Source organism: Octodon degus, unplaced genomic scaffold (genome assembly GCF_000260255.1).
Source record: "Octodon degus isolate 3935 unplaced genomic scaffold, OctDeg1.0 scaffold00078, whole genome shotgun sequence".
Lineage (NCBI taxonomy): Eukaryota > Metazoa > Chordata > Mammalia > Rodentia > Octodontidae > Octodon > Octodon degus.
The window spans coordinates 6,373,905-6,391,792 of NW_004524654.1; the positions used below are offsets into that span (position 1 = coordinate 6,373,905).

Below are 17,888 nucleotides of genomic sequence, written 5' to 3' on the forward strand. Positions count from 1 at the left end.
ACACATATTCAATATATTTTTCTTTTCTTTCTTTTTCTTTCTTTTTTTTTTTTTTTTTTTGCAGAACCAGGGATTGAACTTAGGCTCTTGTACTTGCCAGGGAAGCACTTATTCTACTGAGCCATCTCCCCAGCCCCAATATATTTTTTTTCTTAAAAAAAAAATTTCAGTCTGTGGCTGGTTGAATATATGGATGTAGAACATGAGAATACAAGGGCTAACTACTATGTGAAAAAAGAATATATCTGTAGGTTATTGTCTAAAAATTATCTCTTCAGTGTTCTATTTTTTTGGTACTAGAAATCAAACTCAGAACTTCGTGCTTGCTGGGGAGGTGTGTGCGCTACTAAGCTATTAATCCAGCTCTAAAAATTCTCTCTTAAAACCTTAAAGTTAAGTAAAAAAAAAGGCTGTTATCAATAAATATTATTGACTTTGAAAAACAATCCACAGTTACCTATAGGAAAATGTTATAACTCAGAAGTTCTAAAGTTTATTGGTTTCAGGATCTCTCTCTCTCTCTCTCTCTCTCTCTCTCTATATATATATATATATATATATATATATATATGCTTAAAAATACCGAGAATACTAAAGAATTATTGTATATGTGGAATGGACTACTGTTATTTGTCATTGTGGAAATTAAAACAGCAATTTAAAAATATATTTTCATTTAGAAAACGATAATACATTAGATATTAGCATATTTTAATTAAAATTAATTACTGTAAAAACAAACTAAGAATGATATTATTTTACATGTTTTGTAAATCTGTAATACAGTGTAATAAAATGGCTTCTGGGTTCTCCTATTCATGTTTTGTATTTAATCTCATGAATATTAGGAATCCTGTAGCCACTCGGATAGTATACATTATGCATCTGTGAGAGAATGAGAGTGATAAAGGTAAATAATGTCCTACTATTATTATGAAAAGTCATAACTTTGTGGGCTGTATGAAAAGATTCCATGAAGAAAAATAGGACTACCAGCAATTTTAAATGAAAAATGCTTCAGAAGAGTTTGATTATAAATGTCGTTCTAAATATATATACTGGGGGTTGGAGAGATGGCTCAGTGGTCTAAAGCACCTACTTAGAACAAGCTTAGCAAAGCATCGGGGACCGCGGTTCAATCCCCCAGCACCACATGCCAGCCAGCCCCGCCCCCTGGTGGGCTGAGCTGGCCACACACACACACCACACACACACTCTCTCTCTCTTAAATAAATAAATATATATATATATATATATTCATTCTAAATCACTTACCTGTACTGTTTTGGTAGAATGATTTGCATGATTTAAAGGTGTTCTATCAGCATCTGGATCAGACTCTGTCTGCCTTAAGGAAGTATGTTTTTTTTTTGCAAGGTCTGCATCCCTATGATATGAGTATCCAGGTATAGAAGGAGGAGATGTACTTGTTGTTTTGATAGGTGTTTCAGTATCTGATTTACATTCTAACGGTCTGGAATTCTCTAATATTTCTTCCTCCAAATTATTACCATTAAGAGTCTGAAGCTTTTGCTGGTCTGTCTCTTCACAAACAAAGGTTGAAGACTCTTCCTTCTTTTTATCACTCACATATAAGTCACTTAATTCTAAAGTCTCAGCTTTTAATACTCTCTTCTTGCCTAACAAAACCTGTGCTTGGGTTGACTCTGTATTGGAACACATTCCGGTGTCATCAGATCCTGAAGTTCTTCCAGAGCTCTGCTGGGACTTTTGAGGTTCTGTGTCACTTTTAGTCCTGCGACAATAAGGGGAAGCTGTGCTTGGACTCAGGTGATCATCGGGAGTCTGGTGCTCACTTTCTGACTCCCCAACTCCACTATCATTTACAAACACAGAATCATCCTGTGATAAGAAGTCTACTGCTCCACTGGTAGGCCGCTGCAGTTCAGGCTCTGACTTCAAGTCGCTAAGCTCTGCATAGAATTTTTCTTGGTCAACAGAACTGTTTGTATCAGTTTCATAGTTTCCAACTTTATATGTGCTTTTACTGCTGTTTTCTTCTATCTGAACAACATTTAGTTCTTGGCCACTGAAATGTGCCCTTATTTGATACAGATATGTCATAACAGTCAGTTTGTCAGGAATTGCTAGTAAGACCATATCTGAAGGTTCCAATAACCGGGAAATTCCTATGCTGGCAAATCCATCATAAGCCTTCAAAGGAAGGAAAAACACAATACATATTGAATAGTTCAGGCAGTCCATGCATTTTAAAAACAGCAAAAATCATAATTTTTGGTGTTGTTACAGGGTATACAATGTTACTGACATTATTAAGCCACATGAAAATTCCAAAAGTCAAAAATACTTGTGGTCGGGGGAATAGAAATAAGATGTAGAAAAAGCTCATTAAACAACTGAAATACTTTTTTTATTCCATGTGGGTGGAAGTGTAAACTAGTATAACCACTGTGGAAATCGGTATGGAGATTTCCCAAAGAATTAACATTAAAAATTCCATATGACCTAGCTATCCCCTTCTAGGTTGTATTTCACAAAGCTTAACACATCACATGCAGTGACATATGCAAACCAATGTTTATACTAGTGCCATTTGCAATAGCTAAATCCTGGAAGCAACCTGTATACCTGTCAACAGATGATTGGCTAAAGAAAATGTGGTACCTATATATAATGGAATACTACTCTATAGTGCAAAGGACAAATCTGAGACGTGTAGGAAAATTGATGCACCTGGAAAATATAAAGTTCGGTGAAATAAACTGACACACAGGCTTACATATCAAATAGTATCTCTTATTTGAGTAAGTCAAAGCACAAAGAGATCACTAGATGATAGATAGGAGACAAGGGGGTAAATCTCTTACAAATGGGAAGCAGTGTAGGAGATCAAGGGTAAGGGTAAGGGTGAGTGGAAGGTGAAAAAAAATAAAGATATGCCATATGCAGGAACCTAATAACCTCAATGAATGTAAACATTAGATACCATAAACATTAGCTAAAGATGAATAATATCAGTAAGAATGAAAATGGTGAAAGGGGCATTCCAAGAGAAGGGAGAGGAGGAGGAATAAGGAACAGGATTTAAAAAAGGAAGCAAGTTGTATTATGTACCTAAACCTGTTCCCCAAAATGACTGCATAACACATGTACTACAAACATGTACTAACAAAATTAAATAAATAAAATAAAATCTCATGTCTCAGGGACTTAAATAAAAAAAACCTTTTTCTAAAGAGAAAATAAAAATGAGCGTTAAAACAAAAAATTCTTAAAATGGATTTTTAAAGAACTAAAGTATAAAGAAATACTAGATTAATCATTGCTGTCAACTTCTCTTTTTCATGGACTAATTTGTGAAGTGAAGAAAAAGTACAGCCAGAAAAGCCAAAAGAAATACTAGATTCTTGATACAAATAAGTGCTGCAAAGTTTAAAAACATAGAAACATTTTTAAATGCCCAATTAAGATTGATTTTCGTAAGGAGAAAAGTCACAATTTTTACTTTAACCATTTTGGAAAGAATGAATTGTTTTGAATACTATAATGCAGTTCAGAATGTGAGGCTGCATTGTATTATTTTCATTAGCCTTCCTTTAAATGACTGTGGCACATCTGGTTTTTCTAGTTTTGAAGAATCAAAGCTGTTTCTCAATTTACAATTATTACTATCCTCAGCTAACCCTTGAAAACAGCATTGTGTTGCTAAGAAGCATTAGAAGTACAGCTAAAAGGTCTCAGATAAAATAAAGACTCTTGATATAGCCTTGCTTTGAGATATTAAAATAGAAATTCTTTATAACAACCTAGATTTTGGAGCATAATACAAAGTTTTTCTTCAAAGAAATGTTAGGAAATTACTTAACAGTTGAGAAGAGATCAGTCTGTTGTACTTATATGTTAAAGTACATTTCTACTTTTGAATTTAATCCTTGTCTGGTATTCTTCCTGTAGTTTAATGAATGTTGTGGAGTAAGAAAGAAAATGAGAAATAAATTGTGATATTAAAACTGCTTCAATTTTCACAGTGCTCTGCTTCATAATACAGGTACCTCAAAATGTTTACTGGAGGGAATGACTCAGTTGGTGTGCATGTATAGGCTTGTTTGTTATTTTACATGTTTCAGGAAAATTAAGGTCATTTTCCTCCTTCAATGTCATGATGGCTTGATTGACAGACATCAATTGTACACCATCAGGAAAAGCACCACAGGCAATATTCTAAACATTTCCTAATTATTTAAAACACTGATATGTTGGTTAAGATCAGATGCCACAGGTAAATACCTTTTTTATTCAGTACTTTTTATAGACCTGGGAAAATGATTAGCTTCCTTGTGGGGAAACTCCTGCTGCTTTCTTACTTCACATAGCAATTCATTTTATGCACACTAAAGAAAAACAAGGCTTTTTGTAAGTGAAATCAAGGCTTTCTAAAAGAATTTTCCCTCTTCTGCTATGGTCAATCATTTACTGTCTTTTTAGCTTTCTGTGTGTGAAAAAAAAACCAAAACCTTTCTTCTGAAGGAAATTGTCTTTTGCATTAACTTGTCTGATTCATTAAATTGGTATTGAGGAGTCACTGCCAGTTATACATCTTTGTGAAATGCAAGACACAAGTATTATATGTTGTGCAGCTTTTAGTCCAACCAAAGGTATACAGTGTTATGGGGAAGAACCATGTGAAGGCAGAAAGATCTGCCCTGAAAAGATACAACTGAGATTTACAGCCTTGTCCAAGCTAGGTACTCTATCAATGAATTACACCACTATCTTTGAGAACAACTTTAGAGTTTTTTTTTTTTTTCAAGGATGGGTATACAGGGTATTCAGGGTCTCACTACTAGGTTGGACTCATAGTGATTCTCCTGTTTTACAGCCTCCCACATGCAGGGATTACAGGCGCATGCCACCGCTCTCAGTCTCAATCGCCATCTCAGTGTGTCCTGGGAAGCTGAACCTCAGCCAGGCCCGGAAATCGAACCCTTGGCCCCTGGGCCTGCTTACAGGTGCTTTAATCAGCTAAGCTATTTGGCTGGTCCAACAATTTTAGTTTTAATGGAACTAGTCTTCAGTGTAGTAATATATAAATCCAAAGTATAGTCCCTATTACCAAGTTCTTGAAAAATAATGTGAAGTATGATTTAAGCCTTAATGAGATTCTCTGTATTACTTAACTACAGTACATAGCTAGGGAAAATCAACAGTGTTCTTTCAAAACTTTGAAAAGTTGAAAGCTCTAGACTTACTTTAATTAATTAATTTTTTAAAACAAGGTCTTCTATGTTGCTCATATTGATTTCAAACTCATGGGGAAGCCATCTAATCCTTCTGCCTTAGTCTCTAGAACATCTGGGGTATAGGTACATGCCACCATTACTGAAGGACTATTAATAGTTTATTTTAAGATTTATTTATTTTGGTACTGGAACTCAAACTCAGGACGTTGTGATTGCCAGGCTGGTGCTTATGCTGCTGAGCTATATCCCTGGCCCTTTGATATTTATATTTAAATTAGCTTAGATTTTATTCAAATGCAAGAAAGTTCAAGTAAAGAACTACCACATTAAACAATATGATTTAATTAATGAAAAATGCTTTCACTTTTCCAAAACAAGAAATTAATTAATGAGAACTACTTACTTTGTAGCATACCACCAATAGATGACTTCTATGAAGAAAATTATACTGATTTTTAAAGATTAATTTTTGGTGGCAACATCTACATTAACAAATAATATTTTATAGTAACATAAATTTTTTTGTCTTAGCAATGAGCAAAAAATGTTTTGGCATAAATACTTGTTTGAAAATTTGGTTTTAATTATCTAATTTACATTAAAAACTTTTTTTATTAGCATAGTCCATAGATGCAATACCTAACAAATACACTCATTATGGGGAGTTGGTACATACATGTATTACACCTTAATACTTTTTTACTTCCTCATTTCCTTCCCTTTTCCTCCATCTCAAGATCCCCCATCCATCTACAAAAGGCCCACTTCTTTGATTCCTATCATCTTTTATAATATTTTACTCTTTAAGTTATTTATACTTTGAGTTTCTTGTATAAGAGAAACGCTGCAATACAATATTTAACTGTCTGTGTTGACTTACTTTATTTAGCAATTACCAGAGGTGTTTAACATCTTTGTTCTATGAATTCTCTTCTAAGAAGAATGTCTTACGTGTATACAATATATAAGGGATCAAAATAACCAATTATGTTGAAAAATACAACTATAAAAATATTGTAAAACTGAATTTGGAAATTCAGTAGTATGTGCTTTTTATGAATGTATTAATGTAATTGTGAAGGAGTGATAAACTTAAGAGGTATTTGGAGAAATTTGCTACTATAGTAAAATATGAAAATACCTGTGATTTCTGAAAGTCACAAAACTTTAGGGAAGGCTAATCCTGCCATGGCATGTCGCCTAACTTCACAGCTGAAGGAATTGCTAAGGATTAGCTAAAGAGTTATAATAAATAAAATGTATTTTCCCCCCAACCATGTTTAATGACCCCAGAATTCTATCTACAGATCATAGGTCAAGAACTTCTAAGACAGCAATATATTTCATTTGTTTTTCAGTTGAGTGATTCTATTAGTGGAAATAAATATTGAACATCTTGTATGTACAGAATTAGGTCCTTTCCTCCTTGCACACAGAAAATTCTAATACTGTGCTGTGCCACTCGAGTAAGCAGACTGGAGCAATAGTCACCTGGTCTAGGGGCTCCAGCACCTCAGCCCTGTGAAGCTGCCCCGAAGGCTAAAGAATTAATATCCCTCCATACCAGGAGGCTCTACATATTAATTATGTGGAAGAATACCGATATACGCAATGTTTATATCTTCTTCTTTCTATCAACCAAGTATGCTTTCTTTATTTACCTATTAGAGTCCTGATTACATCTCTTTCCAACATTTTTTGAAACTTCCACAATAATTATAGCAATGCAGTTTTGGATATGCTTTTAGAAAGCTAAATTTTAAAATAAAATATTCAAACAAATATTTAACAGGTAATGAAGATCATACATATATTATAATCTGATGCCAGCCTGGCAGTTGTGATCTTTCAAAGTCCATGACAAACCAGAATAAATCATACATCCTATTTAAACTGTAGGAAGCAGTTATGAGATGTAGTTATAACTTCACCAAAAAACCCCCTCATGTTCCCAAAATTAAAGAACCTGCAGAGAAGCCAAAATTGAAGTTATGCCTTTTTTCCTTAGCAATTCTTACCTTTTTGTTGTTCTCTTTAATATCTTGAGGATTCAGGGACTTGTAGTCACTGAGGGAGAAAATGGCACAGTGGGTACATAGAGTATTTGATAAAAACAGCTGTTTTTAAAACAAACTATCTAAAAACTTGACAGTTAATAATACCAAAGAATAACTAGCAATTTCACAGCAATTCAATCAACAAAATTAATAGTGTGGAAAATTAAGGGAATATATATATATATATATATATATATATATATATATATATAGTGACTATATGTTTCATTGCTCAAAGCTTTCCATCTGAAACAGAAGCTAAGGCAGAGGACCAGAGACTAGCCTTGACAACCAAATTTACCATGAGGTAATCTCTTGCTGTTAGTGTACAAAGAGTTTTGTCTCATCTCATTTTAACAGGAACACAATTTTTATAATACATAATAATTTGAAGTCAGTTCTTTGTATGGGATTAAGGAAAAAAGGAAAGATCACTGTGTTGAGAAGGAAAGATTTTTTTTTTTTTTTCTTGGCACATACATCTCTCAAAAAAGCAAGAGGTGTGGTTAGTAAAAAAGAAACAAAGCCAAGTATTTCAGTACATGTGTAGAAATTATTTGGTGTTCTACAACAAATGTCTAATGGAAAAAAAAAACAAATACATGTGAAAGAACTGAAAAAAAAACAGAACTGGGGATATAGCTCAGCAATAAGGTTCTGGGTTGGTTCTCCAGTGAAACATGGGTTTAGGAATGTCTATTTTTTATAAAATATTATTAGGAAATAGAAAGTGTTTCTACTTACATTAAGTCTGGTCTAAAGTGGTGTAATATTGCACAAAAAGATAAACCATTTCTCCATGATGTAGTAAAATTGGTGATTTTCACTCCCCGGTAGTTTTTCGTAACTTCCTTACACCACACAAGCAATGACTGACTGGCATTTGGCTTTCGCCTCAAAATGGGACTGGGAATAGGACTGAGCTAGAATGAAGGAAAAAGAAGGAAACTTTAAAGGAATTTAATGAAAAATAAAAGTTTACTGACCAAACTAAATCATCTGAACCCTTCGATATCAGGTTAGGTCTTTCAAGACTGTCAAGTCACCATACAATTGTAATCTCCGAGAAGGATACATAAATCTTAAGTTATTATCTTTAGTCATAGCCCATGGCATTTGCATGACATGAGATAGGTGAGACTTTTATACATAAGAACAAGCCAAGACTTTTATTAAGGGCAACATCAGGTTAAAGTATTTAACTATTTAAGGCAGAATATCTGTATAACTCTCATATCCTAAAAAATTTCCCACAAATGTAACCATGTATAAATATGGCTCCCTTCTGAATAGAGAAGTAAACATTTTAAAACTATACCTCAACTGGAGCACAAATTAACAGTGGAGAGACCAAAATCCTAGACAAAATCAAATACAGTGATCATATATGTATCTTTAAAAATAGCACAATAATCACACTGAAACATGCCTAAATAATATGACAAAATAATTTTAGAGTTATTAGCAACAGTCAGATGTGTTGGCAGGAACACTGCACAGCCATATATTTTGGATATGCTCAAAATATGTAACTGTCATTTAGAGCAATTTTTGATTATTAGATGAGCTCATTCTGCATATGGTTTAAGTCTTAAGCATAATCTTTCTCCTTCATCCATATACGTGAAACTACAGCAATGTAATACAACTAAAATTATACGTAAGATTTTTATTCTAAACTTTTATCATTCTTTAAAAAAACCACCCATTTTATTTTGTCACAACTACACTTTGTGATGGTAACTTTGGAGATTGATGCGATTCAAAAATATAAAGAAATTTACTAAACACATCTGAACCTAACATGTTGTCTAGAGTAATGAAATTTAGATATAAAATAAAAGCCTTCTAAAATAAGGTGGAAAAAAAAGTGAAAAAAATAAATAAAATAAAATAAGGTGAAAAAACAATTATTTAACCTTAATAATTAAAGGGTAAATATTTATCATACAGATTATTTAAGAAAGACCAATGATGCCCCCACTTGACAAAAGCCTGTTAGTGCCAAAAACTTAAAAACCATCAACTCCACATTATTATGACTTATACATTTACTCTTTCTGTAGAAAAACTAAGAATCACCTAGGATACAACTTCTCATTTTTAAATTACTCATTTTAAAAATGCATTAATAACATGTCTAGCAAAGCACTGTTCTTTATATGTTTACTTCTATAAAATCAACACTGAAAAACTCATACATTAAAAATCAATAAATTTGAATTTTATATTAAAATCAGATTAAAAATAGAACCCCAAATATGGTACATTTATTTTATAATAAATAGCTCTTTTACTCATCAACTTAACATATGTAAAAATATTCTATTAAAAATTAACTTCTCACTTAATGGTCACTGTGACTTGAAAGTTCCTCTAATCGGGGCTGGAGAGATGGCTCAGTGGTCTAAAGCACCTACTTGGAACAAGCTTGGCAAAGCACAGGGACCACGGTTCGATCCCCCAGTTCCACATGCCAGCCAGCCCCGCCCCCTGGTGGGCTGAGCTGGCCACACACACACAATAAATAAATGTAAAAAATAAATAAATAAATAAATAAACAGCGGAATATAATTAAAAAAAAATAAAATAAAGTTCCTCTAATCACTTAACCTGGAAAAGTGATCTACGGATGTGCTGTGGTTCACTGAAATAGATAAAAACACCTTTTTTTTTTAGATATTTTCTGTTTATTTCTTTATATTTAAATGATTATCTTTTAAAAATGTATTTAGTACAGGGTCTACAGGTTCTCAGTACACTGATTGGACTGTAGTGATCCTTCCTGTTTTTCAGACTCTCAAGTGCTGGGATTACAGGTGCATGCCACCAAGCCCAGTCTCAATCGCTGGCTCAGCACACACTGGGGGCAGGGCTGGAACGGCAGGCCAGGGATAAAACCCAAGTTCCTATATCTGCCTAAGCAGGTGCTTTAATCTGCTGAGCTATCTGGCTGGCTCTAAATGATTATCTTTATTATTTTTTTCTATCTTTAAAGCATTCAATCATTCCAAGCATGGGCAATATATATAAACATGGGCCAGATACTCCGCAATTATTACTCTGATTCATTCATGTCGTCAGCTGTATATACAGAGGTAATACACAATTGTGAATATCACTATATTACAATGTAAGGGCTGGCCAAATAGCAGATTAAAGTGCCAGGCATAAGGGCCAGGGGTTCAATCCCCGGACCCCTGTCCCCAGGGTGTGATGAGACAGCAATTGAGACTGAATATGGTGGCACACGCCTGTAATCCCAGCTCTTGGGAGGCTATAAACAGGCGGATCACTATGAGTCAGATCTAGTAGTGAGACCCTGAGCACCCTGTAGACCCTTCCCCCCAAAAAAACCCCAACTATACAATGTAGAATGGCTTTCTACTGATAAACTTTAAAGAAAACGTATTATGTCTTTATGATTGTTAATACATCCCTGTCTGTAAGAAGACAACACACAAGTCTCAAAAAATGAAAAACAAAATTTGGACTTGTCCAATCAAAAGCCTTGTATTTGGGCTTGGTGGTACATGCCTATAACTCCAACATGTGGGAGGCTGAGCTAGGAGGATTGCCATGAGTTTGAGGCTAGCCTGGGCTACAGTGCCTCGAAAGCTAGCCTGACTATATATATAAAATGAGACATTGTCGAAAGAAAGAAAGAAAGAAAGAAAGAAAGAAAGAAAGAAAGAAAGAAAGAAAGAAAGAAAGAAAGAAAGAAAGAAGGGAGGGAGGGACAGAGGGAGGGACGGAGGGAGGGACGGAGGGAGGGACAGAGGGAGGGGCAGAAAAACACAAAATTAGAAGTTCTATGAATGGTCATGTTGATTTGCAGAGAAAGAAAATTAAAGGTATAATTAAATTAATCATCCACTCTAGAAACACAGATCTTTTATCTCGTATTTTTCAGAGAACCACAAAGCAATTAAATCATTAAAAATCTTCCGTACGTAACTGAATATAAGTTTATTACAGTGATATGCAAGGTTATTTGATCTCTCTGTCTCTGTCTCTGTCTCTCCCTCTCCCTCTCTTTCTCCCTTTCCCTCTCCCTTCCCCTCTCCCTCTCCCTCCCTCCCTCCCTCCCTCCCTCCTCTCTATGTGGGATCAAACTCAGGACCTGTACTTTCCAGGCAGGCGCTTAAGCCGCTGAGCTATCACTCCGGCAGTTACTTGATTTTTTATTTTGGTTTCATCTATAAAATAGGGATTATAATAGTAAACTACCTCATAGAATTATCAAAGCTGGATACTTTCTCCAGTCTATTATCCCTCTCTGATTTTACCTATTATTCTTTCTCTTAATCACTTGGAACTATATTAATAATTCATTGCTCTGCAGATAGCTCAACACTGTTCTGATTCTTTAGATACCTCAGACATGTTCCAGTTCTAGGGCTTTTGGATAGATTGTTTCATTTGCCTGGTGCTCTCCTATTAGATACCTCTATGGTTAACTCAACTGTTTTCTCTTTTACATAGACAGTATTGCATTTCACTACTCAATAATGCAACATCTCTATTACTCATCCCAAACCCAATACCCCTGATTTTCCTTTTGCTTCTCTATTTTCTTCTCACAGTATTTACCATCTTCTTAATATATAATGGTTATTGGTCATTGTTTTTCTGTGCTCACTGAATAAGAGATACACGAAGTCCAAGGTTACTAGGAAGTCCAAGTCCTAGTAACCTATCTGAAGTACTCAGGTCAGTTGCTGATACCCTGCAGGCACTCAGTAAGTACTGCTAAATGAATAAATGAGTGTAAAACAGCACAACGTATGGCAAATTCACTGAACTTTTTTTTGCAGAACGAGGAATTGAACTCAGGCCCTTGTGCTTGCCAGGGAAGCACTTATTCCACTGAGCCATCTCCCTGGCCCTCACTGAACATTAACTACAATTATTACTGCTACCGCCAATGCATTCTTAGCACTAAATTTCTATTTTTTGAGATGCCTTTAGAATTTTAAAGGCCACCAGTTTCATAAAGATAGCAAAGTTTTATTTTTCAAATAAAGCTTAATGAGAAAATTATTGTCTTTGTTATTCTTCTTTCTTGGCTGTAGGGGTTGAGTGCCTGGATTGCTGAGTACTCTAGACCTAATTCAGAGGAACAAAATCTCTATGCTGCTGCCATTTTGGAACCTGTTGGCCACCACTGCCATTCTGGACAATGGTGTTCTGCAGCTTTTTTCTCAAAGCAAAGTCTTTCACCTTTGCAGTTTTGAAGCTGCAAAAGATGGAGACTTCCTGCTTGTAGTGATGCTCTCAGGTCATCTTTTCTATTTTCTTGTTCCTTCTAGGTGGCAGAGATCCTTTTAGCTCTATCTTTGAAGTCCACAGCTTTATTGGCACTTCCTTTCCAACCAAACTCACATTTTAAATCATCCTGTTGGGTTCTTTGCTCTTGATTCTCAACATAAATCTGACTAACAGCCCCCCCCCAACAATAGCCATGCCACCGCCTCAACATTTCACTGTCTTGAAATTTCTTCTGCCAGATTAATCAGTCCGCCACACTTAATCTCAGTCTCAGGCAAAGTCTCTGGACTCAAGCAAAATGCAGACAAACTTTCTGCCAAGCCGTAACATACACTATATGGAGTCCAACAGCCAATAGAGTCCTTCCCCAGCCTGATCTTTACAGGTAGGATTACTATCAGCCTTCTGATCTTCTGTACACTAACCAGAATCTCCCATACAGAACAGTTGAAAGCATTCCAATGCTTCTCTTGTAGGTAACATTCCTGAACCCTTCATATCTCTTCCCATAAGTCATTCTCAAAGGCTTGTAATCCACATGGTCAGGTAGTCAGAGCAATGGCCCCACTACTTGATACCAAATTTTGTCTTAGCTACTCTCTCTTGCTGCTGTTGCTGCCAGTACTCCTACCTTTGTTTTTTGCTGTTTTTTTCCTGACACCATGAATGGCTGCCCTCTGTATCATGCCACTCTGCCTTGGAGCCAGCTGAATAAGGACTGAATCCTCCACTAACTGTAAGCTAAATAAACCCTTCCTTCTTTAATTTTGGGTGTCTGGTATTTTGTCCCAGCAATGAGGAAAAAGTAACTGAGATAATTATATTGATACTTTACATTCTAAGGACAAAAAAAGGCACTTACAATGTATCTTAACATATTTATGTCTGCTGGGCATGGTGATATCCACCTGTAATTGTAGCTCTCAAGAAGACTGAGGCAGGAGGACTTCAAGTTCAAGTCTAACCTGGGTAATTCAAGCAACTGAGTGACATTTTGTCCAAAAAATAAATAAATACATAAAGTTTAAAAATGGGGATATAAATGATCTTTATTATTTTTTCTATCTTTAAGGCATTCACTCATTACAAGTATGGGCAATATATAAAAACATGGGCCAGATAGTCTGCATTTATTACTCTGATTCATTTATGCCATCAGCTGTATATACAGAGGTAATACACAATTGTGAATGTCACTATATTACAATGTAAGGGCTGGCCAAATAGCGGATTAAAGTGCCAGGATTGTACGTTAAAGTAACAAGGCTATTGAGTTCATTCTTTCTTTTTTTTTTTTTTTTGCAGAACCAGGGATTGAACTCATGCCCTAGTGCTTGCCAGGCAAGCGCTTATTCTACTGAGCCATCTCCCTGGCCCCGAGCTTATTCTTTCTAACAATAGCAATATCATCTCTTTCAGGCAGGCACTTAGACTGTTGAGCTGTCTCTGTGGCCTCTTATATCATCTCTTTCAGAAAACCTAGTCAAATAATTTGCTACAAGATTTCCTAGATTTCAATAGCTATGAGAAATACTGGTTTCACTTTTTCTGCCTTACCCATTTGCCTAAAGAAACTGCTTCTTTTTTTTAATATTTATTTTTATTTATTACATTTATTTATTTTGTGTGTGTGTGTGTGTGGCCAGCTCAGCCCACCAGGGGGCGGGGCTGGCTGGCATGTGGTGCTGGAGGATTGAACCGTGGTCCTTGTGCTTTGCCAAGCTTGTTTCAAGTAGGTGCTTTAGACCACTGAGCCATCTCTCCAGCCCCAAGAAACTGCTTCTTTTACTGGTACAGTTACATATTTCTTGAGGTATTGCTCTGAATAATTTTTTTTTTCTTTCCTACCCACACTTTGAGCTGATTCACTGTTAGGATTCCAACTATCAGTTCCATGAAGATGATTCCCCAAAATACACTTATAGTACAAAGTATTTCAAGTTGACATTTCCAGCTGGCTGTCCTTCCTTTCATATAAAATTTGAACTCAATATGTTCACAACCATAATTATAATCTTTCCTTGCAACCTGTTCATTTTCATTGTGTTTGCAAATGAAAGTGCTACTGTCCCAACTGTCCAGGCTTTTAATTCAGAATCACCTTTGATTCTTTTTCACATCTCTTATCTTCCTAGTTAATTCACTGGCTTTTTTTTTTTTTTTTTTAATGTATTTAGTACAGGGTCAAATAGGGTCTCATTATACAGATTGAACTCATAGTGATCCTCCTGTTTTCAGCCTCCCAAGCACTGGGATTATAGGCATGCACCACCATGGTCAGTCTCATTCAATGTCTCAGCATGCCCCGGGGCCGGGGCTGGCACAGCATGCTGGAGATTGAACCCTGATCCCTGTGTCTGCCTAAGCAGTTCACTGGCAGATTTGATGCTATGTTTGTAGTTTGTATTCTATTTCTTTTTGTCTTAGGTTATGTAAAATCATCTTAACAGGTTTTCCTTTTTGTGAATTTCACTATGATATGGGGAGTCATTTTAAAGAACAGCTAACATCTCAGTTATTGAAAACATATGAAATGAGGTCAAAGTATTTCTGAGCACTGAATCCCAAAGTTCTAAAGTATATTTTTTCTCCAGGATCATTCAGTGATTCTCTAAAATCCCTATGCTTCGTGGCTTAAACATTAGCTCTCTCACTTCCAGTCTTTGATCATACAGATCATCACCTCGGTGATGCTTCATGACAACTACTACAGTACCATCAGAAGGTTCAGTTGTTATCTGCCAAAATCTCTTACCAATTTCTAGTCAGTAGGGAACCATTTTAACATTCCTTTGACTCTCTGAATTCCTCTTATCACTCATTAGATTTTTATTTTACTATAACATATTCAGTCCTTCTCTCTACAGAAAGGTTTATTAAACCTTTTCATCCATTCATAAAATATAAACTGAGAACTTGTCATGTCACATGTATATTGTTAAGGCATTTAGTGCATTTAATTCTCTAAACTCTTTAAGATATCTACTATTATTTCCAATTTAGGAAGGTAAGATTACATAGCATGGAAATAGAAAAATTATAATCTATATCAATATATTCACACTCCAATTCCTGTATTCTTAAAAAAAAAAACATGCATTTCACATTTCAAGATAATACAGTTTTAAGACATCAGTAGAAACTATAAATTTATCAAGACTAAAAAAGTCTTGGTCAACTTATCTTCAAGCATACAACAATGTCATGAAATTAATTCAAAAAAAAGGTAACTGATCCAAAACAACTTAAAACTCAGGAATATTCTGTTAAAAAAAAACATTTTGACTATGCTGTTGGATTTTAGATTATTGGCTAGAACTAAATTAAAAATTAATTAAATACAGAGCAATGAGATACATATTACTTTTTTTTTTTTTTGCGGAACTGCAGATTGAACTCAGGCCCTTGTACTTTCCAGGCAAGCGCTTATTTTACTGAGCTATCTCCCAGGCCTAGATATACATTACTCTTGCTAAAGCTATAGGGTCTGTCATCATTTCTACTGCTGTCATTATTTCTATTTGGAGCATTTGCCTAATCATTAAAAAGCATAGGTAAGGGAACACTGGATAAATCTTTGCATTTGGATAGCCCAAAATAATAGCAATGGTCAAAACAAGAACACCTGCATCTATACTGGTCTTATTTTCTTCCAAAATGTTTTCATTTAAAGAACTTTATTTGTATAATAAAAATTAGTGTTAGGCCTTGTTATTATAATACTAATCAGAAAAATTATGCCGTGATTATAATATTTGGAACAACTTTCACTTACATTAACACAAGACTTTTCCTCTGAACACAATTTTTATTTATTTTATTATTATTTTTAATGTATTTAAGACAGGGTCTACAAGGTCTCCAGAGTCTCACTATGTAGATCAGACTCATAGTGATTCTCTTGTTTTCAGTCTCCCAAGCGGTGGGCGCGTGCCACCACACCCAGTCTCAATCACTTTCTCAGTGCATCCCAAAGGTGGTGAACACAATTTTTATATTTATTATTTTTCGGTACAAAGGACCAAACTCAGGACCTTGCACTTGCCAGCCAGGCACTTAAGCCTCTGAGCTATTGAACACAATTTTAAAAAGACTTAATGAAATATTTTGTAAGACTTTTTAAGGAATATCCAACAATTACCTCCAAACCAAGACATGGAGAAACAGTAAAGCTAGTGAGTAAAGCTCTCAGTGATGCTTTTATAATGGACCTGAAAGAATTAAGAGCACTGCACTGTAGGTAGACATCAAATTCCAGTATGAGTTCTACTGTCTACTTTCAAGGTAAGAGAATGTGAACATAAGATATCAAAATACAGTGAAATAGTGAATAAGCATGCATTTGAGAGAATCGGCAAAGTCAAAAGTTGCTTCTTTTTTTTCTTTTTTTGCAGAACCGGGGGTTGAACTCAAGCCCTTGTGCCTTATTCTACCGAGCCATCTCCCCAGCCCCAAAAGTTGCTTCTATGAAGAAAAAGAAAAATTACTGAATCTTTAGAGTGACTGACCAAGAAGAAAATAAGGAAATAAATTCTTAGTAGTATAATTTGCCAATATAGACATAAGAAGAAAAAGGGGCTGGGGAGATGGCTCAATGGAATAAGCGCTTCCCTGGCAAGCACAAGGGCTTGAGTTCAATCCCCGGGTCCACCAAAAAAAAAAAAAAAAGCTCAAGAAGTTCTCCCCTTTCCTTCTCAATCCTTTGGGGCTGGTGAGATGGCTCAGTGGTCTAAAACACCTACTTAGAACAAGCTTAGCAAAGCACAGGGACCACGGTTCAATCCCCCAGCACCACATGCCAGTCAACCTCGCCCCTTGGTCGGCTGAGCTGGCCACACACACACACACACACACAAATAAAAATTTAAAAAGAAGAAGAAATAGAAAACTTTAACCATTCTATAACCCATAACTTTTTTTTTTCTTTCTTGTATTTAGTACAGGGTCTACAAGTTCTCACTGGGCCGGGGAGATGGCTCAGTAGGATAAGCGCTTGACTGGCAAACGCAAGGTGTGTTCCGCAAAAAAAAAAAAAAAAAAATCTACAAGTTCTCACTATGTAAATCAGACTTGTAGTGATCCTCCTGTTTTCAGTCTCCCAAGCGCTCAGTGACTGTCTCAGCGTGCCCCGGGGGTGGGGCCGGCACAGCAGGCCAGGGATCTAAACCCTGGCCCCTGTGCCTGCCTAAGCAGGTGCTTTAATTCATGGAGCTATCTGGCTGGCCCAATTTATAACTAGTTTAAAAATTTAAATTTTAATTGAAAACATATAAAGAAAATTTCACTTAGCTTCACTGATAAATTCTTTTTTTCCCCCATAATTTTATTGATAAACAAA

At 35.5% G+C, this 17,888-nt stretch overlaps 1 protein-coding gene across 8 annotated transcripts in view; it reads right to left on the minus strand.

Annotated features, from left to right (window-relative positions):
- The window catches only part of Ehbp1 (EH domain binding protein 1), a 386,641-nt gene that overhangs the window by 100,529 nt on the left and 268,224 nt on the right, over window positions 1-17,888 (minus strand). For all 8 annotated transcript variants that reach the window (XM_023720824.1, XM_023720823.1, XM_023720828.1 and 5 more), the window contains 3 exons: window positions 8,024-8,202; window positions 7,241-7,289; window positions 1,276-2,175 (listed from right to left, as the gene is read on the minus strand). In XM_023720824.1, the coding sequence (XP_023576592.1) occupies window positions 1,276-2,175; window positions 7,241-7,289; window positions 8,024-8,202 (1,128 nt within the window). The remainder of the gene's footprint in view (window positions 1-1,275; window positions 2,176-7,240; window positions 7,290-8,023; window positions 8,203-17,888) is intronic.